Below are 27,985 nucleotides of genomic sequence, written 5' to 3' on the forward strand. Positions count from 1 at the left end.
TCTCTTACATTACCCTCCATCTCTCCCCCATCCCTCCATCTCTCCCCCATCCATCCACCCTCCTCCCTCATTCTGTTCTCTGATGTGTGGTAGATTAACATGTGTGATAAGCAGGTATATTAAAGGGACTGATACACTGTAGGGAGTTAGTTTGTGCACAGACACAGAACAGGAAGGAGCACACATCAGAATACAACAGCTGGTTTCACATTTTTTGTTTGTTTCATTCATTTCCTTCCCACGTTCTAAAATGTGTAAAGGACTGTCCTCCCTTCCCTCGTCATGCTTGGAGAAGTGAGTATGGAAGTATGTAGTACTGTATGTAGTGTGTAGTATGGATTGTGTAGTGTGTAGTATGTATTGTGTAGTGTGTAGTATGTATGGTGTATTGTGTAGTGTGTATTGTGTAGTGTGTAATATGTATTGTGTAGTATGTATTTTGTATTGTGTAGTGTGCATTGTGTAGTGTGTATTGTGTAGTGTGTAGTATGTAGTATGTATTGTGTAGTGTGTAGTATGGATTGTGTAGTGTATAGTATGTATTGTGTAGCATGTAGTATATATTGTGTATTGTGTAGTATGTAGTGTCTAGTGTGTAGTATGTATTGTGTAGTATGTATTGTGTATTGTGTAGTGTGTAGTATGGATTGTGTAGTATGTAGTATGTAAAGTGTAGCATGTAGTATTTATTGTGTAGTGTGTAGTATGTATTGTGTAGTGTGTAGTATGGATTGTGTAGTATGTATTGTGTTGTATGTAGTATGTATTGTGTAGTATGTATTGTGTAGTATGTAGTATGTATTGTGTATTGTGTAGTATGTGAGGATGCATCATAGTTTCTAAAGAGAGACCGGTGTGTTTTGTCTTAGCAGAAGGTTGATGTGATTGTCGAAAGCAGAAGGTTGATGTGATTGTCAAAGCAGAAGGTTGATGTGATTGTCGAAGCAGAAGGTTGATGTGATTGTCAAAGCAGAAGGTTGATGTGATTGTCTTAGCAGAAGGTTGATGTGATTGTCGAAGCAGAAGGTTGATGTGATTGTCGAAGCAGAAGGTTGATGTGATTGTCGAAGCAGAAGGTTGATGTGATTGTCGAAGCAGAAGGTTGATGTGATTGTCAAATCAGAAGGTTGATGTGATTGTCGAATCAGAAGGTTGATGTGATTGTCGAAGCAGAAGGTTGATGTGATTGTCAAATCAGAAGGTTGATGTAATTGTCGAAGCAGAAGGTTGATGTGATTGTTGAAGCAGAAGGTTGATGTAATTGTCAAATCAGAAGGTTGATGTGATTAGACCTCTAGATATAGAGCACAAACTAAATGTGCGTGTGTGTGTGTGTGTGTGTGTGTGTGTGTGTGTGTGTGTGTGTGTGTGTGTGTGTGTGTGTGTGTGTATGTTCCAGAGCAAAGGGGATGCGGGTGAAGTTGAGTCACCTGGCTGACAAACAGGAGTGGACACATCACAAACACAGGTAACCTGTCTGTCTGTCTGTCTGTCTGTCTGTCTGTCTGTCTGTCTGTCTGTCTGTCTGTCTGTCTGTCTGTCTGTCTGTCTGTCTGTCTGTCTGTCTGTCTGTCTGTCTGTCTGTCTGTCTGTCTGTCTACCATTCTACACCAGTGAGCTACTGCAGTCTTGAGTCACGTCAGGAACTGTGGGTTGTTTAACTGACAAAAAAAGTGATACTTTTCATCAGAGCTTCTCCCTAATCTCTATCTTTCTCTCCATAACCTCATGCCTCTTCTAAAAGGGTCCATGAGGACAGGACTCTTCAGGATCTGGAGTCTCTACTCAACAGCAAGAGTAAGATCTAGTCCATCTCTTCTCTCTCTCCCTCTTCTTTGTCCCTCTCTCTCTTCTATCACTCTTCTCTTTTCCTTTCTTCTATCTCTCTTCCTTTTCTCTCCCGCTCTCATCTCTTTCTCACTATTTCTTCTCTCTCTTCTCTCTCCTTCTTTTCACTCCCTCTCTCTCTTCTTCTCTCTCTCTCTCTCCCTCCCTATCTCTTTCTCCTTCTTCTCTCTCCCCCCCTCTCTGCCTCTTCTCGCTTTCTCTCCCTCACTCCCCACTCATCTTTCCCTCTTTTCTTTTCTCTCTCCAGCTCTCCTTCTCTTCTCTATCCTCTCTCTCTCTAATTACACTGATACGTTTCCGTGGCAATGTATAGTTTGACTTGTTGAAATCCCCCCTCCTCCTCCTCCTCCCAGTTGGCCAGAAAGCTTTCCTCTGGTTCCTGCAGTCTGAATTCAGTGAGGAGAACCTGCAGTTCTGGTTGGCCTGTGAGGAGTACAGGGTTACCCCCCCATGGCAGCAGGGGGCCAAGGCCCAGTCTATGTACTGCCAGTACATCAACCCTGGTTCACCACAGGAGGTAGGTGGAGTGTTTTGTAGATGCTGTCTAAATGTATATACATTTTACAGACACTGTATAACTGTTGTGTGTAGGTTGTATAGACATTGCTTGAATGTTGTAGAAGTAAGCCTTGTCTGAGCCAGAACAATCCAGAGGGGCAAGAGCCCCCCATTTCTCATATTTCTGTAGCTTAAGGAAGCTTGATGTAAAGTACACCCCCTGGACAGGATGCTAGTGAACGTTGTACAGGCGTTGTCTGAACATTGTGTGTGTTGTTGCCAGGTGAACCTGGATGCTGAGACAAGGGAGGCTCTACTGAGAGTGATGGAGGAGCCTGCAGGCGACACATTCCACGAGGCCCAACAACACGTGTACCACCTGATGGCCAAAGACTCTTATCCTCGCTTCCTGCGCTCCCCACACTGCCTGGAGTCCCTTAGGGTTCCTTAGATATTCCACAGCGCCACCTGCTGCCCCGGTGGACCACACAACATAATAACAAGCTGTGTTTTATAACTACATTAGAATTGATATCATTTATATTTATACTCAAGTCTTAGTTGACACTCATATGTGAGTTGTAAGATGTTTGTGTTTATCATAAATATGGTATAACTATGGTATATGTCCATGTAGCTCTTAATCAAGTGTTTTGACAGGAAATGAGATCATGAGTATTCTAGTCAAATCGGTCACATACACATATTTATCAGATGTTATTGGTCCATACACATATTTAGCAGATGTTATTGGTCACATACACATATTTATCAGATGTTATTGGTCCATACACATATTTAGCAGATGTTATTGGTCCATACACATATTTAGCAGATGTTATTGGTCACATATTTAGCAGATGTTATTGGTCCATACACATATTTAGCAGATGTTATTGGTCACATACACATATTTAGCAGATGTTATTGGTCACATATTTAGCAGATGTTATTGGTCCATACACATATTTAGCAGATGTTATTGGTCCATACACATATTTAGCAGATGTTATTGGTCCATACACATGTTTAGCAGATGTTATTGCGGGTGTAGAGAAAGGCTTGTGTTCCTAGCTCCAACAGTGTGGTAGTATCTAACAATTCACTGAGTAACTAGTCTTACTAGATGCTCTTATGTAGAGGGAGTTATAACCGTGTTACTATTAGCAACGTGTATGTGCCCAGGATTACGTGTATGTGCAGAGTTCATTGGATCGCATGCTGAAGTAGGTTAGGGCTGTACATTTCCACTAACTTTCCAGAAATCCTGCTGGGAAGATTCCCTGTCATTTGAATGGAGCTCCTCCGATCTTTCCTGTCTTCTCTCTACTGTTCTCCATCTGTCCAATAAAACCAGCAAAAACACAGCTGAAAAAGCAAGGCGTTACCTGAGCAGCATGTGCCTGACTGAGGTAAATACACACCTGGTGGAATTTCACACTGAGCGCAAAGCATCATGGGAGTGTAGACATAGTGTGGGAGGAGAAAGAGAGACCTGCACTAAACAGCAGCTCTGAGGTAAAGAGGAAAGTGTATGCACACAAAACACCTGACGCAGCCATACACAGGTCTGGATAGGCCTACACACACCCATACAAGACAAAAGAACTCTGTTAGTTACATAACGTCCACAGCTTTTTATTCACGCCCTTTGCATTGGAATACAGTATATGGGAGAAACGTGTGTCTCAGTTCTGAAGACAGTGCAACACATGACAAGAATCACACCAAAAAAAATACTCGATGGCCCCTTCAACATACATGACAGAGATCACAAATGTAGACCGTTGACTACCTAGGGTGCATCTCAATATTCTTCTGTGGCATCCTCACGTCCCTCGTCTCCTTTCCTTGAACCCTCGAGGCGATAGCAAGCAGCCAAGTCTACCAGTAAACTCACCAAAACGGACTACTATAGCGCCATCTATTGGAGGCTTGGATATTACACTCCTCAGCCGTCAATAGAGGTATATGACTTCATGTCAGTCCATTCAGCCTAGCAGCAGTGCCAAACACATTGTATGCGTTCCAAATGCCGCCCTACTCACTATACAGTGCACTACTTTAGACAGAGCCCTATGGGCCCCTGTTCAAAAAGTATAACACTATATAGGGAATAGGGCGCCATTTGGGAGACATAATGATCTTCTATCTAGCACAGCGAAACCAGTCAGAGCAGACAGAATAACAGAGTGTTTATTTGGAGGTGCTGGGTGCAGGGTGGTTGGGATGGTTGTTTCCTTTAGAAGGGGTTGGTTTCACCTCCGCTCCCTTCACAACACTCAGCCTCTTGTGGAGTTTAGTACTGGCTCGGTGAGTCACCTCTTCCTCTATCTTGTTCCTGATCGCCACCTCCAGGCCCTGGGGGGGAACAGCAGGGGACATGGGATTAGGGTACGGCCACACAGATACATTCATATATGACGTACATCATTGCCTAAAGAAAAGCATTCCTCACCTCGGGACATTTCAACGGGGGACTATCCAGGAAAATAAAGAAAAATAAGCACGCCACGTCTAAATAAATACATCTGCATTGATCTCCATTTTTGTCCGTCAAAGTACAACTCACATCTACTTTTTCGGATGAGTTGCACGCGCAATAAGATGGACAATTTCTGGGTTCTGTCAGGGTCCAGGTTCTCTGAGAGGATTCCCTCTGCAGACAGTGCTGACTGTAGTGCGTGTTGCCTCAGATGGTATGTCCCACAGAGACAGACAGACCGTAGTGGATTCTCCTCAGATGGTATGTCCCACAGAGTCAGACAGACCGTAGTGGATTCTCCTCAGATGGTATGTCCCACAGAGACAGACAGACCGTAGTGGATTCTCCTCAGATGGTATGTCCCACAGAGACAGACAGACCGTAGTGGATTCTCCTCAGATGGTATGTCCCACAGAGACAGACAGACCGTAGTGGATTCTCCTCAGATGGTATGTCCCACAGAGACAGACAGACTGTAGTGGATTCTCCTCAGATGGTATGTCCCACAGTCAGACAGACCGGAGTGGATTCTCTAACCTTCCCCAAAGTGTTCCCATCATGGAGTTGACTTTAAAAGCATAGAGTTGGTGTAGGCAGTGGTTGGAGGGCGTTTCCACCGTCCCCCCCGAGGAGAGACGGGTGCAGATTCAGGATGTAGCCAGCTGGAACTAGTAGAAGTGCTCCTAAACCCAGGAGAGGGCTGAGACGAGAACACCATGGGAAACGGTGACCACCTCCATTTCACCCGTTTACCTTTTATGAGCTTTACACGCCAAACACACAAAAACCATATGGAAAATCTTCATTATCAAAAGGCATCTTAAATGACTGTTTTACGTGTGAATTTGATTTTATAATCTTGAAGTCCATTCACAACCAGTATGCGAGTGGATCTTGGAAGTAAGGTGAAATGAGCGGTCACTTCCCCATCGTATACAAGTGGTAGCCCCCAGCCTGAACAGATTTTAAACCCTCTCATTATTCTGTAACGGACAGTATGGGCTGTCCGATAGCTGCTGTCTTACCTTCTTCAACTGCTGTTGCTGTACCACTTTAACCTTCTTTGGTGCAATCGTCCTCCCTGTGAAACAAGTGAGGGTGAGATTTGGAGCCAACAATAAAACTTCGGTGTAGATATTTATTAACCCCTTTACAAAAACACACTGTGGTTAAAGGGGCCAGCAATAACAAAGCCAACACCCTGCCTCTGTTTTGGTAAATGGTTGAGGGATGGTTCTGATGGGTTGAACAATGCTCATCATGAGGCATTTATAAAAGTTATATTCTTCAAGAATCGATGGCTATAACCTTACTTTAAAAGTCAAACAATGTACGTAGCTATTGCAGATTGTACCCTTCAGCCAAACGGATTCGTAACAAGTACTGTAGAAGTTTTAAGCAAAGTTTCCATTTGGAACAGCCCATAAGGGAATCAAGGAGGTTAACTAGCTGGCAAGGGAATAGAAGGCCAGGCACTGTGTAATCTTTGTGTGACTGATAATGCTATTACAAATCTCCCTATAAATAGCTATAAGCTGCCCTACAGCTCTCCTTCACAAGTTGGCAGCAGGGCAAGTAAGTAGGCCTAAACATTGACAATTTCGAATGTGTCTTGTTATGCACATGCAACGGTATGCGATGCAATTCAAATGATTGTGCTATGATGAGTTGCATTTGAGGGGGCGCCCGCACCCTTGATAGTCTAGTTCCCACGCTGTTTTTCAATAGAAACTGTCTCCTCACTGAACCGTGTTTGAGCCAGCATGTCCGCTGCCACACGTCGCAAATACTTTTTGAGTATATATACGAAGTCCAGGCGAAATCGCTAGAATACAAGACATCAACCATATCACTCTGTACGTACCTCCTTTTCTGGGCCCTTTCTTTTTTTGAGGTTTCTTGGCTCCACCGGGCTGCGCTTTGAACTTCTGTTTACCTTGCGCCATCTTGCCTCGAAGCCGTTTTCACCGTATTGTTCCAGACCGGATGCAAATGGGCGTTACAACATGGCATTCTGGGATACTGGAGGACTGAGGTGCGGAAAATACGAAAATAAAGTCTCTGGAAGATATTTTGAACTGAATCAATAAAATGTTTGAATTGTGACACTTTAGATAAATGACTTATTTAACATGTACCTTGATATGAAATGAATGTATACATTAGATAGGCTATCATTGTATGTACTAAGAAAAGTCCCACGACCTAAAATATACAACACAGACAGCTGTAATGTTTTTGTTCACTCTTTATTGTACTGTCGTGAAAGAGAAATCTCTTCTTAATTCAGGTATGCAGTTTACAGCATTATATTCATATACATATAAAAAAACATCAATTTTTGAACTATTTCCACATGATACAAAACTAAACCCCAGTTATGAATATAAACAATAACATAACTACACGTAGAAAGAGGCCTTCTAATCGACTACACCCCCACCCACACTAATATCACCAGCCATGCTTCCTATTGGCTTATTCACAAACACCCTGTCATCAGGACATTCTCCCATTGGTTGAAATCTCAGAGGGAGGAGAAGGGACGATAGCATTGCATTTGGCACTTAATTTGGCATCTTCCTCTCCCAAGACAAGACTCATTAGGCCATGTCCCGAAGTATCTACCCTTGCATACTACTTAGTATGAAGCAATTCTGCCCGTGCATACTAGTTAGTATGCTAGTGTGGTTATTGGGGACAGAGAATAAGAGGGAGGACAGATGGTTTCCTACAAGTACACTGGAGATTTACTGCATCTTAAGATACTGAGGGTAAAGAGAGTAGGAGATATTTTACACTATTCAATATGGTGCCCCCCTTCTAGATCTAGTATGTGTTCAAATGTAACCTTATTCCCTATATAGTGCACTACTTCTGACCAGAACCCTATAGGGCCCAGGTTAAAAGTAGTGCACTACAAAGGAAATAGGGTGCCATTTGGGACGCATCCCTGAGCCCGCTAAATAAACAGATAACCTTTGGGTGACTAACTGGCAGCTAATTCCAATTAAACATAGTCTATCCTGACATTTTATCAGTGTGTGTGTGTGTGTGTGATAGAGGCCTCCTCGACCACGCGCACTCAGTGTAGTCTAATTAACAACAGTTTTATCACTAAGAATCACGATAATAACAAAACAACTGATCACAGCCAAGAGTAGCCTGGGTACCAGTCTGTCCGTGCCATCATTCCACTCTTTGTTATGCCAAACAATGCCCCGGAGTACAAGGGGTGAAATGTTAACACAGAACAGCATCTGGTTTCCAGTCAACAACAAAAAATGTCTTCATGATGAGACAAACGGATTCTCGTACCCTTTTAAAAAACGTTTTCAACGTAACAATCTACGGATGGCGACAAAGTTGCTACATTGTTCTCGACCGTTTAAAACTCTCCCCTCTGATTTCTTCCAGTTCAGTTTCTCAAAATAAAAGACAAAGGAAGGAACCCAAAAACACAACAGTGGTGTTTGATCCTAGACCCTTGTGTGATTTGACAGCCAACAGCATCGTTGTGAGAGGAAGGGAGAGAGAGGGGTCAGTTTGACAGGGAGAGGTTGGGGATGGAGGGGTCTCTGTTCTACTGCGATTCTAGAATGTGGAACAGTTATGACGCCACAGATTCTAGAATTCAAAATAATGTATTCTTTTTTGACAGGAAAGTTCTAGATAAGAATGCCTGGTATGGACCAGAAACGGTCCAAGGGACGAGGAGGAGGTGTGTTTAGAGATCAGAGGTTTCTGAATGAGGGATGATGGACTAGTATAGTGGATGTGGGGGTGTGCTTCACCTTTGACCTTTCAGACTTGCCTGACAACTCAAACTACTGTACATTTTCCCCTGCTCTATGTTGGCTACATACTTCAGTCAGACTGCCATCGTTGAAGTCGTTTGGATCATCTCTAACCAATCAGAGTATCAAAGCCAATGATGAATTTTCAAAATGTCGCTTTTCTGGCTCAGGCCCAACCAATCGGTTTGTGGGACCAATCAGAATGGTTAGAATGTGTTTGCATTCTAGAAATCGTCCGGGGGGGGGTACTCAGATCTAGTCTCATTGCGGAGAAGAAACTAATGTCTGTGGGCGTGGCCTAGCGTTTCATTAGAGTAAGGAGTTTGGGTAGCCAGGCAACTTTCAGACCTCCTCTTGCATTTTTTGGGGGGGGGGGGGGGGGTTGAAGGGCTACGTTCCTCCCTGTTAGCCTGCTGTCCTGGGACCTGTCCCAAATAACAACCTATTATTCCCTCTATTGTGCACTACTTACGACCAAAGCTCTGGTCAAAAGCAGTGCTCCATATAGGTAATAGGATGCTATTCGGGATGCACGCCTGTCCTGTCCCATCGTGTGTGTGTGTGTGTGTGTGTGTGTGTGTGTGTGAGCGGTGGTGCTGGTGGTGTAAGGCATTGAGCAGTGCAGGCCCCTGTGACATTCAGTACATCATAGAAATACAATCTTTAGAACAAACATCACCATTCCACATTCCGTTCAATTGTTGAGGGAGATGAGGGGAAAAGGTTTTATTTTGCTTTGTTGTCCAGGCCTAATCACATGGAGATTGGTGTTGAGTCTATATATAGTGTTTCTGTGTATTCCGTGTAGTTTGATATGGTACACAGTAGGACGGTGGTTTTTAAACCTCTCCTCAGGGACCCAGGCCCACAGCTAGCTCACCTGATTCACCTTGTCAACTAATTATCAAGCCCTCCACCAGGTGAATCAGGCGACCCAGAATTGTGAAAGGTCTGAGGAGAGGTTTGCTAACCCTGGGAGTAGGGGACGATACGGTCCAGATTGGAACAGCGAGGAACAGACATTATGTGAGGTATAGGGAGGTAGCCACAAGTTATACGCATAGGCTGGCTAAAGAGGTTTCTATTGATAATGTAATATCAATTTGATTTGATTGTTTTGGTTTGAATAGTTCTAATTTCAGTTGCTTTGGTAATGGCTGTGTCTCAAATGATCCCCTATTCCCTATATAGTGTACTACTTTTGGCACAGAGCCCCCTATTCCTTATGTAGTGCTCTACTTTTGGCTAGAGCCGATGGGCTGTAGTCAAATAGGGTACTATATAGGGAATAAGGTGCTATTTGAGACTCACCCAATGTATTTTCAGCAATCAAGTGTCATCGTGGGCTATCAATTTTCTTAAACTCACATTTGTATAAAAAAACTTTTCCAGAGAAAACTACATGTTAATATATCATATTTTGACTGGGTATAACTGTTCCATTTTTCCTTCCAAACGTTGTTTGGAGAACTCTGAATTTGATTAGGGTGTAATTCAGTTCTTCTGAAGGAGAGTGGGTAGTTCTGCAGGTGTGTTCCCTACTTGTATGGTCCTACTTATTGACAAGTCACGCAGCAGCACTGACATCTCACCTTCAGCACCACAAAGTGCTCAAACAACTTCGAATAGACAAATGTGTTCACTAGTAAGAACCCTGGGAGGGAAAACACACAGGCCAATGTTCTCTTCCTGGTTGAACAGGTTTTGTTTTTCAAACAGAGGTCAGAATTTTTGTCACGCTACTCATTAACCAATCATTGTTACTGGTCTGATTTAAGGGCGGAGTCAAGCTGAGCGTTGATTGTCACTGCAGAAGCGAATTTTGTAGGGGGGAGAGAGAGAAGGAGCACAAGAGCTTCACACAGCGACAGGGATGTAGATCACTGGACAAGAGATGAACACAGGAGAGACCAGAGAGAGAGGAGAGACCAGAGAGAGGGAGGGACAGGAGATGAACACAGGAGAGACCAGAGAGAGGGAGGGACAGGAGATGAACACAGGAGAGACCAGAGAGAGAGGAGAGACCAGAGAGAGGGAGGGACAGGAGATGAACACAGGAGAGACCAGAGAGAGGGAGGGACAGGAGATGAACACAGGAGAGACCAGAGAGAGGAGGAGAGACCAGAGAGAGGAGGAGAGACCAGAGAGAGGAGGAGAGACCAGAGGAGAGACCAGAGAGAGGAGGAGAGACCAGAGAGAGGAGGAGAGACCAGAGAGAGGAGGAGAGACCAGAGAGAGGAGGAGAGACCAGAGAGAGGAGGAGAGACCAGAGAGAGGAGGAGAGACCAGAGAGAGGAGGAGAGACCAGAGAGAGGAGGAGAGACCAGAGAGAGGAGGAGAGACCAGAGAGAAGAGAGACCAGAGAGAGGAGGAGAGACCAGAGAGAGGAGGAGAGACCAGAGAGAGGAGGAGAGACCAGAGAGAGGAGGAGAGACCAGAGAGAGGAGGAGAGACCAGAGAGAGGAGGAGAGACCAGAGAGAGGAGGAGAGACCAGAGAGAGGAGGAGAGACCAGAGAGAGGAGAGACCAGAGAGAGGAGAGACCAGAGAGAGGAGAGACCAGAGAGAAGAGGAGAGACCAGAGAGAGGAGGAGAGACCAGAGAGAGGAGGAGAGACCAGAGAGAAGAGGAGAGACCAGAGAGAGGAGAGACCAGAGAGAGGAGAGACCAGAGAGAGGAGGAGAGACCAGAGAGAGGAGGAGAGACCAGAGAGAGGAGGAGAGACCAGAGAGAGGAGGAGAGACCAGAGAGAGGAGGAGAGACCAGAGAGAGGAGGAGAGACCAGAGAGAGGAGGAGAGACCAGAGAGAGGAGGAGAGACCAGAGAGAGGAGGAGAGACCAGAGAGAGGAGAGACCAGAGAGAGGAGGAGAGACCAGAGAGAGGAGGAGAGACCAGAGAGAGGAGGAGAGACCAGAGAGAGGAGGAGAGACCAGAGAGAGGAGGAGAGACCAGAGAGAGGAGAGACCAGAGAGAGGGAGGGACGGAAGTGGGAGGGGGTTGGATGTGTGTGTCTGAGTTCCTGCATAATGTGTGTGTGAGACTGTAAAACATGTGAGTTTGTATAACACTGACTCTGTGTATGTGAATGTAACAAAACTGGACTTCCACCTGATCTGTGTGTGTGAGGACGTATAAGTCATATGAGAGAGTGAGAGCAGGAGTATTAAGGTGCAGTAGCGCACGGCGGCCAGCGGGTGGTGATAGTGCCGTCTACAGGGCAGTGAGACGGCCGGTGAGTGCTGCCTGCAGCTCCGAGGGCAGAAACACCCCCAGCTCTGTGATGATGCCCCCAGTTATCAGCTGGTGGGGGGTCACGTCAAACGCCGGGTTCCACACATCAATACCTGGAGAGGGAGAGAGGGGGGGGAGGAGGGTAGACAACGGAGGGAGAGAGGGGGGAGGAGGGTAGACAACAGAGGGAGAGAGGGGGGAGGAGGGTAGACAACAGAGGGAGAGAGGGGGGAGGAGGGTAGACAACAGAGGGAGAGAGGGGGGAGGAGGGTAGACAACAGAGGGAGAGAGGGGGGAGGAGGGTAGACAAGAGGGAGAGAGAGGGGGAGGAGGGTAGACAACAGAGGGAGAGAGGGGGGAGGAGGGTAGACAACAGAGGGAGAGAGGGGGGAGGAGGGTAGACAACAGAGGGAGAGAGGGGGGGAGGAGGGTAGACAACAGAGGGAGAGAGGGGGGGAGGAGGGTAGACAACAGAGGGAGAGAGGGGGGGAGGAGGGTAGACAACAGAGGGAGAGAGGGGGGAGGAGGGTAGACAACAGAGGGAGAGAGGGGGGGAGGAGGGTAGACAACAGAGGGAGAGAGGGGGGAGGAGGGTAGACAACAGAGGGAGAGAGGGGGAGGAGGGTAGACAACAGAGGGAGAGAGGGGGGGAGGAGGGTAGACAACAGAGGGAGAGAGGGGGGGAGGAGGGTAGACAACAGAGGGAGAGAGGGGGGAGGAGGGTAGACAACAGAGGGAGAGAGGGGGGGAGGAGGGTAGACAACAGAGGGAGAGAGGGGGGGAGGAGGGTAGACAACAGAGGGAGAGAGGGGGAGGAGGGTAGACAACAGAGGGAGAGAGGGGGGAGGAGGGTAGACAAGAGGGAGAGAGAGGGGGAGGAGGGTAGACAACAGAGGGAGAGAGGGGGGAGGAGGGTAGACAACAGAGGGAGAGAGGGGGGTATAGAGAGGTAGAGAGACGGGGGAAGGGACAGAGAGAAAGATAAATTAGGGGTGGGGGGTTAGGGGGCGAGAGATTTGAGAGAGTGAGACGGTAGAGAGCGACGGAGGAAGAGGGGGAGAAAGAAGGGAAGGTGAATAAGGGAGGGAAGAGGAGGAGAGGGAAGAGGAGGAGAGAGAGGGAAGAGGAGGGGAGGGAGGAGGAGGAGAGAGAGAGCAGGAAATCCCCAGGGAACAGCGTCTCAATTACAGGAGTTGATAATATAATTACTGTGATGTCACAGAGCCCCTCTTCTAGTTCTTTAATTAGAGACACGTGTCACAAGTCAATCAGCTCCGGAACATTCTCCAGAGAATACACTGTACTGTACTGTCTGTCTGTCTTGTCTGTCTGTCTGTCTGTCTGTCTACCAGGGACTATACTGTTATACTGCTCTCCCCAGCTCTATCACTCTCTTTCTCCCACTCTCTGTCCATCACCACCTAGCTTCTCCACACCTCATTAACTCACGGTCTGTCGTCTGTCATCAAATACACACCCACCCAACTCCACCCCTACACACACCCAACTCCACCCCTACACACACCCCCACCCACCCACCCACCCACCCACCCACCCACCCAACTCCACCCCTACACACACCCCCACCCACCCAACTCCACCCCTACACACACACACCCAACTCCACCCCTACACACACACACCCAACTCCACCCCTACACACACACACCCAACTCCACCCCTACACACACACACCCAACTCCACCCCTACACACACACACACCCAACTCCACCCCTACACACACACACCCAACTCCACCCCTACACACACACACACCCAACTCCACCCCTACACACACAGACCCATCTCCACCCCTACACACACACACCCAACTCCACCCCTACACACACACACACACACACACACACACACACCCCCCCCCCACTCGTACCCGGGGCAGCTATGGGAACTCCGTTGATGCTGGTGAGTTCCTCGGCGGGGCGCTCCTCGATGACAATGTGCCGGCCGCTCTCCAGACTCAGGTCACATGACGTGCTGGGCGCCGCCACGTAGAATGGGATCCCATGGTGCTTTGCGGCGATGGCCAGCTGGTATGTGCCGATTTTGTTGGCCGTGTCGCCGTTAGCAACCACCCTGTCCGCCCCTACGACAACAGCTGAGACAGGGAGAGAGAGATAAATAACAGTATAGTGATAAGAGATGGATAGAACGTCAAACCAGACCAGTTATTGGAGGAGGAAGAAGAGAGGAAGAAGAGAGAGGAAAGACAGGAAGAGAAGGAAACAAAAGTCAGACAGGCAGTGAGACTGGGTATACCTGTGATGCTCTTCTCTCTCATGGTGAGTGCAGCCATGCTGTCGGTGATGAGAGTAGCAGGGAACCCTTCAGCCACGGCCTCATAGGCTGTCAGTCTGGCCCCTTGGTTATAGGGTCTGGTCTCTGTACAATACATCCGCTTCAGTCTGCCTAGAGCATGGAGGGAACGCACCACACCTGGAGATACACACACACACTGGTTATAGACTAGTACTAGAGCACAGAGACACACTGGTTATAGACTAGTACTAGAGCACAGAGACACACTGGTTATAGACTAGTACTAGAGCACAGAGACACACTGGTTATAGACTAGTACTAGAGCACAGAGACACACTGGTTATAGACTAGTACTAGAGCACAGAGACACACTGGTTATAGACTAGTACTAGAGCACAGAGACACACTGGTTATAGACTAGTACTAGAGCACAGAGACACACTGGTTATAGACTAGTACTAGAGCACAGAGACACCTGGTTATAGACTAGTACTAGAGCACAGAGACACACTGGTTATAGACTAGTACTAGAGCACAGAGACACATTGGTTATAGACTAGTACTAGAGCACAGAGACACACTGGTTATAGACTAGTACTAGAGCACAGAGACACACTGGTTATAGACTAGTACTAGAGCACAGAGACACACTGGTTATAGACTAGTACTAGAGCACAGAGACACACTGGTTATAGACTAGTACTAGAGCACGGAGACACACTGGTTATAGACTAGTACTAGAGCACAGAGACACACTGGTTATAGACTAGTACTAGAGCACAGAGACACACTGGTTATAGACTAGTACTAGAGCACAGAGACACACTGGTTATAGACTAGTACTAGAGCACAGAGACACACTGGTTATAGACTAGTACTAGAGCACGGAGACACACTGGTTATAGACTAGTACTAGAGCACAGAGACACACTGGTTATAGACTAGTACTAGAGCACGGAGACACACTGGTTATAGACTAGTACTAGAGCACAGAGACACACTGGTTATAGACTAGTACTAGAGCACAGAGACACACTGGTTATAGACTAGTACTAGAGCACAGAGACACACTGGTTATAGACTAGTACTAGAGCACAGAGACACACTGGTTATAGACTAGTACTAGAGCACAGAGACACTGGTTATAGACTAGTACTAGAGCACAGAGACACAGTGGTTATAGACTAGTACTAGAGCACAGAGACACACTGGTTATAGACTAGTACTAGAGCACAGAGACACACTGGTTATAGTCTAGTACTAGAGCACAGAGACACACTGGTTATAGACTAGTACTAGAGCACAGAGACACACTGGTTATAGACTAGTACTAGAGCACAGAGACACACTGGTTATAGACTAGTACTAGAGCACGGAGACACACTGGTTATAGACTAGTACTAGAGCACAGAGACACACTGGTTATAGACTAGTACTAGAGCACGGAGACACACTGGTTATAGACTAGTACTAGAGCACAGAGACACAGTGGTTATAGACTAGTACTAGAGCACAGAGACACAGTGGTTATAGACTAGTACTAGAGCACAGAGACACACTGGTTATAGACTAGTACTAGAGCACAGAGACACAGTGGTTATAGACTAGTACTAGAGCACAGAGACACACTGGTTATAGACTAGTACTAGAGCACAGAGACACTGGTTATAGTCTAGTACTAGAGCACAGAGACACACTGGTTATAGACTAGTACTAGAGCACAGAGACACACTGGTTATAGACTAGTACTAGAGCACAGAGACACACTGGTTATAGACTAGTACTAGAGCACAGAGACACATTGGTTATAGACTAGTACTAGAGCACAGAGACACACTGGTTATAGACTAGTACTAGAGCACAGAGACACTGGTTATAGACTAGTACTAGAGCACAGAGACACACTGGTTATAGACTAGTACTAGAGCACAGAGACACAGGTTATAGACTAGTACTAGAGCACAGAGACACAGTGGTTATAGACTAGTACTAGAGCACAGAGACACACTGGTTATAGACTAGTACTAGAGCACAGAGACACACTGGTTATAGACTAGTACTAGAGCACAGAGACACACTGGTTATAGACTAGTACTAGAGCACAGAGACACACTGGTTATAGACTAGTACTAGAGCACGGATACACACTGGTTATAGACTAGTACTAGAGCACGGAGACACACTGGTTATAGACTAGTACTAGAGCACGGAGACACACTGGTTATAGACTAGTACTAGAGCACAGAGACACACTGGTTATAGACTAGTACTAGAGCACAGAGACACACTGGTTATAGACTAGTACTAGAGCACAGAGACACACTGGTTATAGACTAGTACTAGAGCACAGAGACACACTGGTTATAGACTAGTACTAGAGCACAGAGACACACTGGTTATAGACTAGTACTAGAGCACAGAGACACACTGGTTATAGACTAGTACTAGAGCACAGAGACACACTGGTTATAGACTAGTACTAGAGCACAGAGACACACTGGTTATAGACTAGTACTAGAGCACAGAGACACACTGGTTATAGACTAGTACTAGAGCACAGAGACACACTGGTTATAGACTAGTACTAGAGCACAGAGACACACTGGTTATAGACTAGTACTAGAGCACAGAGACACACTGGTTATAGACTAGTACTAGAGCACAGAGACACACTGGTTATAGACTAGTACTAGAGCACAGAGACACACTGGTTATAGACTAGTACTAGAGCACAGAGACACACTGGTTATAGACTAGTACTAGAGCACAGAGACACAGTGGTTATAGACTAGTACTAGAGCACAGAGACACACTGGTTATAGACTAGTACTAGAGCACAGAGACACACTGGTTATAGACTAGTACTAGAGCACAGAGACACACTGGTTATAGACTAGTACTAGAGCACAGAGACACACTGGTTATAGACTAGTACTAGAGCACAGAGACACTGGTTATAGACTAGTACTAGAGCACAGAGACACAGTGGTTATAGACTAGTACTAGAGCACAGAGACACAGTGGTTATAGACTAGTACTAGAGCACAGAGACACACTGGTTATAGACTAGTACTAGAGCACAGAGACACACTGGTTATAGTCTAGTACTAGAGCACAGAGACACACTGGTTATAGACTAGTACTAGAGCACAGAGACACACTGGTTATAGACTAGTACTAGAGCATGGAGACACACTGGTTATAGACTAGTACTAGAGCACAGAGACACACTGGTTATAGACTAGTACTAGAGCACAGAGACACTGGTTATAGACTAGTACTAGAGCACAGAGACACACTGGTTATAGACTAGTACTAGAGCACAGAGACACAGTGGTTATAGACTAGTACTAGAGCACAGAGACACTGGTTATAGACTAGTACTAGAGCACAGAGACACACTGGTTATAGACTAGTACTAGAGCACAGAGACACACTGGTTATAGACTAGTACTAGAGCACAGAGACACACTGGTTATAGACTAGTACTAGAGCACAGAGACACACTGGTTATAGACTAGTACTAGAGCACAGAGACACACTGGTTATAGACTAGTACTAGAGCACAGAGACACACTGGTTATAGACTAGTACTAGAGCACAGAGACACACTGGTTATAGACTAGTACTAGAGCACAGAGACACACTGGTTATAGACTAGTACTAGAGCACAGAGACACACTGGTTATAGACTAGTACTAGAGCACAGAGACACACTGGTTATAGACTAGTACTAGAGCACAGAGACACACTGGTTATAGACTAGTACTAGAGCACGGAGACACACTGGTTATAGACTAGTACTAGAGCACAGAGACACACTGGTTATAGACTAGTACTAGAGCACAGGAGACACACTGGTTATAGACTAGTACTAGAGCACAGAGACACAGTGGTTATAGACTAGTACTAGAGCACAGAGACACACTGGTTATAGACTAGTACTAGAGCACAGAGACACAGTGGTTATAGACTAGTACTAGAGCACAGAGACACACTGGTTATAGACTAGTACTAGAGCACAGAGACACACTGGTTATAGACTAGTACTAGAGCACAGAGACACACTGGTTATAGACTAGTACTAGAGCACAGAGACACACTGGTTATAGACTAGTACTAGAGCACAGAGACACACTGGTTATAGACTAGTACTAGAGCACAGAGACACACTGGTTATAGACTAGTACTAGAGCACAGAGACACACTGGTTATAGACTAGTACTAGAGCACAGAGACACACTGGTTATAGACTAGTACTAGAGCACGGAGACACACTGGTTATAGACTAGTACTAGAGCACAGAGACACACTGGTTATAGACTAGTACTAGAGCACAGAGACACACTGGTTATAGACTAGTACTAGAGCACAGAGACACACTGGTTATAGACTAGTACTAGAGCACCCGGGAGACACACTGGTTATAGACTAGTACTAGAGCACAGAGACACACTGGTTATAGACTAGTACTAGAGCACAGAGACACACTGGTTATAGACTAGTACTAGAGCACAGAGACACACTGGTTATAGACTAGTACTAGAGCACAGAGACACAGTGGTAGACACACTGGTTATAGACTAGTACTAGAGCACAGAGACACACTGGTTATAGACTAGTACTAGAGCACGGAGACACACTGGTTATAGACTAGTACTAGAGCACAGAGACACACTGGTTATAGACTAGTACTAGAGCACAGAGACACAGTGGTTATAGACTAGTACTAGAGCACAGAGACACACTGGTTATAGACTAGTACTAGAGCACAGAGACACACTGGTTATAGACTAGTACTAGAGCACAGAGACACACTGGTTATAGACTAGTACTAGAGCACAGAGACACACTGGTTATAGACTAGTACTAGAGCACAGAGACACACTGGTTATAGACTAGTACTAGAGCACAGAGACACACTGGTTATAGACTAGTACTAGAGCACAGAGACACACTGGTTATAGACTAGTACTAGAGCACAGAGACACACTGGTTATAGACTAGTACTAGAGCACAGAGACACACTGGTTATAGACTAGTACTAGAGCACAGAGACACACTGGTTATAGACTAGTACTAGAGCACAGAGACACACTGGTTATAGACTAGTACTAGAGCACAGAGACACACTGGTTATAGACTAGTACTAGAGCACAGAGACACACTGGTTATAGACTAGTACTAGAGCACAGAGACACACTGGTTATAGACTAGTACTAGAGCACAGAGACACACTGGTTATAGACTAGTACTAGAGCACGGAGACACACTGGTTATAGACTAGTACTAGAGCACAGAGACACACTGGTTATAGACTAGTACTAGAGCACAGAGACACACTGGTTATAGACTAGTACTAGAGCACAGAGACACACTGGTTATAGACTAGTACTAGAGCACAGAGACACACTGGTTATAGACTAGTACTAGAGCACAGAGACACACTGGTTATAGACTAGTACTAGAGCACAGAGACACACTGGTTATAGACTAGTACTAGAGCACAGAGACACACTGGTTATAGACTAGTACTAGAGCACAGAGACACACTGGTTATAGACTAGTACTAGAGCACAGAGACACACTGGTTATAGACTAGTACTAGAGCACAGAGACACACTGGTTATAGACTAGTACTAGAGCACAGAGACACACTGGTTATAGACTAGTACTAGAGCACAGAGACACACTGGTTATAGACTAGTACTAGAGCACAGAGACACACTGGTTATAGACTAGTACTAGAGCACAGAGACACACTGGTTATAGACTAGTACTAGAGCACAGAGACACACTGGTTATAGACTAGTACTAGAGCACAGAGACACACTGGTTATAGACTAGTACTAGAGCACAGAGACACACTGGTTATAGACTAGTACTAGAGCACAGAGACACACTGGTTATAGACTAGTACTAGAGCACAGAGACACACTGGTTATAGACTAGTACTAGAGCACAGAGACACACTGGTTATAGACTAGTACTAGAGCACAGAGACACACTGGTTATAGACTAGTACTAGAGCACAGAGACACACTGGTTATAGACTAGTACTAGAGCACAGAGACACACTGGTTATAGACTAGTACTAGAGCACAGAGACACACTGGTTATAGACTAGTACTAGAGCACAGAGACACACTGGTTATAGACTAGTACTAGAGCACAGAGACACACTGGTTATAGACTAGTACTAGAGCACAGAGACACACTGGTTATAGACTAGTACTAGAGCACAGAGACACACTGGTTATAGACTAGTACTAGAGCACAGAGACACACTGGTTATAGACTAGTACTAGAGCACAGAGACACACTGGTTATAGACTAGTACTAGAGCACAGAGACACACTGGTTATAGACTAGTACTAGAGCACAGAGACACACTGGTTATAGACTAGTACTAGAGCACAGAGACACAGTGGTTATAGACTAGTACTAGAGCACAGAGACACACTGGTTATAGACTAGTACTAGAGCACAGAGACACAGTGGTTATAGACTAGTACTAGAGCACAGAGACACACTGGTTATAGACTAGTACTAGAGCACAGAGACACTGGTTATAGTCTAGTACTAGAGCACAGAGACACACTGGTTATAGACTAGTACTAGAGCACAGAGACACACTGGTTATAGACTAGTACTAGAGCACAGAGACACACTGGTTATAGACTAGTACTAGAGCACAGAGACACACTGGTTATAGACTAGTACTAGAGCACAGAGACACACTGGTTATAGACTAGTACTAGAGCACAGAGACACTGGTTATAGACTAGTACTAGAGCACGGAGACACACTGGTTATAGACTAGTACTAGAGCACAGAGACACTGGTTATAGACTAGTACTAGAGCACAGAGACACTGGTTATAGACTAGTACTAGAGCACAGAGACACACTGGTTATAGACTAGTACTAGAGCACGGAGACACACTGGTTATAGACTAGTACTAGAGCACAGAGACACACTGGTTATAGACTAGTACTAGAGCACAGAGACACACTGGTTATAGACTAGTACTAGAGCACGGAGACACACTGTTATAGACTAGTACTAGAGCACAGAGACACAGTGGTAGACACACTGGTTATAGACTAGTACTAGAGCACAGAGACACACTGGTTATAGACTAGTACTAGAGCACAGAGACACACTGGTTATAGACTAGTACTAGAGCACAGAGACACACTGGTTATAGACTAGTACTAGAGCACAGAGACACAGTGGTAGACACACTGGTTATAGACTAGTACTAGAGCACAGAGACACACTGGTTATAGACTAGTACTAGAGCACGGAGACACACTGGTTATAGACTAGTACTAGAGCACAGAGACACACTGGTTATAGACTAGTACTAGAGCACGGAGACACACTGGTTATAGACTAGTACTAGAGCACAGAGACACAGTGGTTATAGACTAGTACTAGAGCACAGAGACACAGTGGTTATAGACTAGTACTAGAGCACAGAGACACACTGGTTATAGACTAGTACTAGAGCACAGAGACACAGTGGTTATAGACTAGTACTAGAGCACAGAGACACACTGGTTATAGACTAGTACTAGAGCACAGAGACACTGGTTATAGTCTAGTACTAGAGCACAGAGACACACTGGTTATAGACTAGTACTAGAGCACAGAGACACACTGGTTATAGACTAGTACTAGAGCACAGAGACACACTGGTTATAGACTAGTACTAGAGCACAGAGACACACTGGTTATAGACTAGTACTAGAGCACAGAGACACACTGGTTATAGACTAGTACTAGAGCACAGAGACACTGGTTATAGACTAGTACTAGAGCACGGAGACACACTGGTTATAGACTAGTACTAGAGCACAGAGACACTGGTTATAGACTAGTACTAGAGCACAGAGACACTGGTTATAGACTAGTACTAGAGCACAGAGACACACTGGTTATAGACTAGTACTAGAGCACGGAGACACACTGGTTATAGACTAGTACTAGAGCACAGAGACACACTGGTTATAGACTAGTACTAGAGCACAGAGACACACTGGTTATAGACTAGTACTAGAGCACAGAGACACACTGGTTATAGACTAGTACTAGAGCACAGAGACACACTGGTTATAGACTAGTACTAGAGCACAGAGACACAGTGGTAGACACACTGGTTATAGACTAGTACTAGAGCACAGAGACACACTGGTTATAGACTAGTACTAGAGCACAGAGACACACTGGTTATAGACTAGTACTAGAGCACAGAGACACACTGGTTATAGACTAGTACTAGAGCACAGAGACACAGTGGTAGACACACTGGTTATAGACTAGTACTAGAGCACGGAGACACACTGGTTATAGACTAGTACTAGAGCACAGAGACACAGTGGTAGACACACTGGTTATAGACTAGTACTAGAGCACGGAGACACACTGGTTATAGACTAGTACTAGAGCACAGAGACACAGTGGTTATAGACTAGTACTAGAGCACAGAGACACACTGGTTATAGACTAGTACTAGAGCATGGAGACTCTCTGTCTGTCTTACCCAGTGCAGTGCCGTATCCTGCCGTGGCCAGTGACCCTGTGTTGCAGTGAGTTAAGATAGTGACAGAGTCTCGGGGAACACCAGACAGGATGTGTTGAGCTCCGTAGTTACCGATCTTCTTGTTGTCATTGACATCACGCTCCAGCATCTCCTCGATCCAGCCAATCACACTGCAGGATGGGCGGGGATTAGAAGAGAGGGAGTGTGTCTGTCAAAGCAGTTTTCACTATCATCTTCCCTTTAACTTCTGATCTACTCTTTAGTTTAGTCCACTTTCATGTTCTCTCACTGTCTCTGGTCTCCCTCTCTCTCTCTCCCACTCTCTGGTCTCCTTCCCTCTCTCTCCCTCTCTGGTCTCCCTCTCTCTCTCTCTCCCTCCCGTCTCCCTTCCTCCCTCTGGTCTCCCTCCCTCCCTCTCTCTCTCTCTACACCCATCTCTCTCTCTCTCTCTCTCTCCCTACACCCATCTCTCTCTCTCTCTCTCTCCCTACACCCATCTCTCTCTCTCTCTCTACACCCATCTCTCTCTCTCTCTCTCCCTACACCCATCTCTCTCTCTCTCTCTCCCTACACCCATCTCTCTCTCTCTCTCCCTACACCCATCTCTCTCTCTCTCTCTCTCTCCCTACACCCATCTCTCTCTCTCTCTCTCCCTACACCCATCTCTCTCTCTCTCTCCCTACACCCATCTCTCTCTCTCTCACCCCTACACCCATCTCTCCCTCTCTCTCTCTCTCTCCCTACACCCATCTCTCTCTCTCTCTCTCCCTACACCCATCTCTCCCTCTCTCTCTCTCTCTCCCTACACCCATCTCTCTCTCTCTCCCTACATCTCTCTCTCTCTCTCTCTCTCTCTACCCATCTCTCTCTCTCTCTCTCCCTACACCCATCTCTCTCTCTCACCCTACACCCATCTCTCTCTCTCTCTCCCTACACCCATCTCTCTCTCTCTCTCTCCCTACACCCATCTCTCTCTCTCTCTCGCTCTCCATACACCCATCCCTCCCTCTCTCTCTCTACACCCATCCCTCCCTCTCCTCCTACACCCATCCCTCCCTCTCTCTCCCCCTACACCCATCTCTCTCTCTCTCCCTACACCCATCCCTCTCTCCCTCCCTCTCTCCCCGACATCCATCCCTCCCTCCCTCCATCCCTCTCTCTCTCTCTCTCCCTACATCCATCCCTCCCTCTCTCTCTCTCTCTCTCTCTCTCTCCCTACATCCATCCCTCCGTCCCTCTCTCTCCCTACATCCATCCCTCCGTCCCTCTCTCTCCCTACATCCATCCCTCCTTCCCTCCCTCTCTGTCTACATCCATCCCTCCTTCCCTCCCTCTCTGTCTACATCCATCCCTCCTTCCCTCCCTCTCTGTCTACATCCATCCCTCCCTCCATCCCTCCCTCTCTGTCTACATCCATCCCTCCCTCCCTCTCTGTCTACATCCATCCCTCCCTCCATCCCTCCCTCTCTGTCTACATCCATCCCTCCCTCCCTCTCTGTCTACATCCATCCCTCCCTCCATCCCTCCCTCTCTGTCTACATCCATCCCTCCCTCCATCCCTCTCTCTCTCCATACCTCTCTGTGAGTTGTTCTGGGTTTTTCTCCATGCTCTCGTTCTCGGCAAACTCCATCAGTTCCCGGGCGGCCCGGCCCATATTGACGGCCGTGGGTCTTGCCGAAGTCAGGTGACACAGAGACTCCCGGATGAAGGTCACGGGGTCGTTGCCCCCGGCACCTGCGCGCAGCTCCACTGCCAGGCTCAGACAGCCTACGATGGCGATGGCAGGAGCCCCCCGCACCTGGAGGGATGGAGAAGGAATGGAGGGATGGAGAAGGAATGGAGGGATGGAGAAGGAATGGAGGGATGGAGAAGGAATAGAGGGGGGAAAGGAATAGAGGGGGGAAAGGAATGGAGAGGGAGAAGGAATGGAGGGGGAGAAGGAATGGAAGGATGGAGAAGGAATGGAGGGGGAAAGGAATGGAAGGATGGAGAAGGAATGGAGAGGGAGAAGGAATGGAGGGAGAGAAGGAATGGAGGGAGAGAAGGCATGGAGGGAGAGAAGGCATGGAGGGAGAGAAGGAATGGAGGGGGAGAAGGAATGGAGGGGGAGAAGGAATGGAGGGGGAGAAGGAATGGAGGGGGAGAAGGAATGGAGGGGGAGAAGGAATGGAGGGATGGAGAAGGAATGGAGGGATGGAGAAGGAATGGAGGGATGGAGAAGGAATGGAGGGATGGAGAAGGAATGGCGGGATGGAGAAGGAATGGAGGGATGGAGAAGGAATAGAGGGGGGAAGGAATGGAGGGGGAGAAGGAATGGAGGGGGAGAAGGAATGGAGGGGGAGAAGGAATGGAAGGATGGAGAAGGAATGGAGGGGGAAAGGAATGGAAGGATGGAGAAGGAATGGAGAGGGAGAAGGAATGGAGGGAGAGAAGGCATGGAGGGAGAGAAGGAATGGAGGGGAGAAGGAATGGAGGGGGAGAAGGAATGGAGGGGGAGAAGGAATGGAGGGATGGAGAAGGAATGGAGGGATGGAGAAGGAATGGAGGGATGGAGAAGGAATGGAGGGATGGAGAAGGAATGGAGGGATGGAGAAGGAATGGAGGGATGGAGAAGGAATGGTGGGATGGAGAAGGAATAGAGGGGGGAAAGGAATAGAGGGGGGAAAGGAATGGAGAGGGAGAAGGAATGGAGGGGGAGAAGGAATGGAAGGATGGAGAAGGAATGGAGGGGGAGAAGGAATGGAGGGGGAGAAGGAATGGAGGGGGAACCAGACATCATGTTGGAATTGAGCCTTTGAACATTTCTTGTAATCCTCCAGGTAAACCAGAGGGGGAGGACCTGTGTGTCTATCAAACTCTCTCATTGGTCTTTATCATACACCTGTCTCCTCCCATCTCTCCTGGCCTGCTGGAACCCCCACACTCCTCTAGAACTCTCCTGTCCAGAAGACCTTGTCTTGCAGTTAGCTGGATGACTGAAACTATGCAGTATGCAGGCAATACCAGACAGGACCGTATGCAAGCAATACCAGACAGGACCGTATGCAGGCAATACCAGACAGGACCGTATGCAGGCAATACCAGACAGGACCGTATGCAGGCAATACCAGACAGGACCGTATGCAGGCAATACCAGACAGGACCGTACGCAGGCAATACCAGACAGGACCGTACGCAGGCAATACCAGACAGGACCGTACGCAGGCAATACCAGACAGGACCGTACGCAGGCAATACCAGACAGGACCGTACGCAGGCAATACCAGACAGGACCGTACACACACACCCAACCCTCTAACGACCTGCCAACACAAAGCAGGGGATAGTCAGGACACACAGACAGCAGGACAGTGAGTGGTGGTGTATGACGTCACCAGTGTGTGAGATCAGCGGCAGCTCGGTATCATCCATCCCCAGGGACACTACTATTACTATCACCATGACGACATCATACTGTTTAAGAGGCATTCCATCACAGGTCTGAAGCTCAGATGTATTGTATCTCAGTGTGTGTGTGTGTGTGTGTGTGTGTGTGTGTGTGAGAGAGAGAGAGAGACAAAGAGGGAGATGAAGAGAGTGTCTGTATCAATGGAAGGAGGTTTATTATGAAGAATAAAAAGTAAAGAGAAGCAGTCTGTTTGACGATCAACAAAACACCTCTCCCCATCAGAACCGCTCTGATAAAAGCCGTCGCCAAACACTAATAAAGAGTCAACAAGCCGCAGAACACCGACTGCAGGCGCGAACAAAACCCCGGGAATCGGTCATTAATAATGCATAGACAATCTTTAACGTGAGAGCAAGAGAAAGGGAGCGAGGGGGGGTGGGCGTTTTCATGGTTGGGTGCGGATACCTGGCACCGTGGTTTTGTCGGTGGCACGGGTTAACGTTAAACGGTATATAAATAATTGGGACCATTGTCGCTTAGGATCACGTTAAATTGACAAACCGGGCCGGTGGCTGGTAAAAACGAACGAGTGACACACTGTGTGTGTGATCCAACCCCGACCGTCCACACCGGGGCCGCTATTCCATGCAATACGGCGCTGCGGACGGTAGTAATCGGTGGAAATAGCAGGGACCGTCAAAACACACAGGCCCTGGACATCAACAAAGAGCCTATCACAGGCCACAAGCCCTTCGCCCCATGCACAACACCGTCCAGATATGCGCTGTGACAGAACCGAGAGCAGGGTGCCCAGATCACACTAAATATACACCCTGTTTGACACAAAGACACCCGCAGCCAGCATAGCTACACACTGTGGTGGAAACACTGCTAGTTAGAAACCCACACCCACACACACACACACGGGGAGGTGACACGTAGTAAGGGTGGAATAAGGGTAAGGGTGGAAACGAAAGAGGGAGAAGACAGAGTGAGTGATATTTCTTGCCTTCATGGACTTGATCGCTTCATAGCCGTCCTGCACTGTGCGGACCTCGTCGAACACAGTCTCCTGCGGTAGGAGCAGCTGGTTAAGAATCTGCAGAGACCCGGCCCGGTAACGGATCGCCTCGAGCGTCATGACCCGCGAACGAGATGGATCGGATGGCACAACACACACACACACTCCTCCCGGTTGCCGTTTCGAATCGTCGTGGGTTGGTAGAGGATAAAAGTGCTGGAAAATGAATATTAACTGTCTGGGGAAAAAGAGAGGGGGAGCTCAGAAAACCTCTGTCTGACACACATACGGAACCACGTGCTTTCCCCGGCAGGAAACCGACCCTGCCTTTCCCAGCTCTGTCCACGCCCACCTCTCGCGCTCTTTTTCGGCGGTGACAGGCCTTCACTCTTCTCCTCCCCTTCTCCCCCTCTTCTCTCTGCCCTCCGTGTTGTTTGTAGAAATGTAGCGTTCAGATCAATTGTATTAGCGTAACTGGAGGAGTTGAGCCGGTGCTCTTTCTTACCTTACAACAATTTTTTTTTTTTTTTTTTGTCATTTAGCAGACACTCTTATCCAGAGCGACTTACAGTAGTGAATGCATACATTTCATAAATTTTTTCCCCGTACTGGTCCCCCGTGAGAATCAAACCCACAACTCTGGCGTTGCAAACACCATGCTCTACCAACTGAGCCACACGGGGGTTTAGGAGAACGAAGGAACAAATACTGAAGCCATTGTCTATAGTCCTCTCTCTGCAGCTATAGAGCTACACGGATTATTCTGTACACACTAGACTAGCGCTATAGTGTCTGAGCTATATACAACATCATAAACCTCTCTGTATAGACTGTACTATAGTCATCTCTGGAGCTATAGACTGTACTATAGTCATCTCTGGAGCTATAGA

General features: G+C 47.0%; 3 protein-coding genes across 3 annotated transcripts; 1 reads left to right on the forward strand and 2 right to left on the reverse strand.

Moving 5' to 3' along the window:
- Positions 1–53: 53 nt before the first annotated feature.
- On the forward strand, positions 54–3,726 carry LOC106592003 (regulator of G-protein signaling 4). Its single transcript, XM_014183302.2, has 5 exons — positions 54–294; positions 1,400–1,468; positions 1,745–1,797; positions 2,202–2,365; positions 2,630–3,726. Exons 1-5 carry the CDS (start codon positions 251–253, stop codon positions 2,795–2,797), a joined length of 498 nt encoding a protein of 165 aa, XP_014038777.1. The 5' UTR covers positions 54–250; the 3' UTR covers positions 2,798–3,726.
- Positions 3,727–3,968: 242 nt separating this feature from the next.
- Positions 3,969–6,885, reverse strand: LOC106592004 (UPF0390 protein zgc136864). The gene is made up of 3 exons (XM_014183303.2): positions 6,696–6,885; positions 5,857–5,912; positions 3,969–4,707 (listed from the first exon to the last, which is right to left on the reverse strand). The coding sequence occupies exons 1-3, from the start codon at positions 6,775–6,777 to the stop codon at positions 4,543–4,545; spliced, it is 303 nt and encodes a 100-aa protein (XP_014038778.1). The 5' UTR covers positions 6,778–6,885; the 3' UTR covers positions 3,969–4,542.
- A 4,666-nt stretch (positions 6,886–11,551) lies between these two features.
- Positions 11,552–27,412, reverse strand: LOC106595636 (methylthioribose-1-phosphate isomerase). Its single transcript, XM_045709585.1, has 6 exons — positions 27,084–27,412; positions 24,261–24,484; positions 22,686–22,855; positions 14,138–14,314; positions 13,752–13,976; positions 11,552–11,972 (listed from the first exon to the last, which is right to left on the reverse strand). Exons 1-6 carry the CDS (start codon positions 27,213–27,215, stop codon positions 11,839–11,841), a joined length of 1,062 nt encoding a protein of 353 aa, XP_045565541.1. The 5' UTR covers positions 27,216–27,412; the 3' UTR covers positions 11,552–11,838.
- Positions 27,413–27,985: the final 573 nt, after the last annotated feature.

This window comes from Salmo salar, chromosome ssa02 (genome assembly GCF_905237065.1).
Source record: "Salmo salar chromosome ssa02, Ssal_v3.1, whole genome shotgun sequence".
NCBI classification, from domain to species: Eukaryota; Metazoa; Chordata; class Actinopteri; order Salmoniformes; family Salmonidae; genus Salmo; species Salmo salar.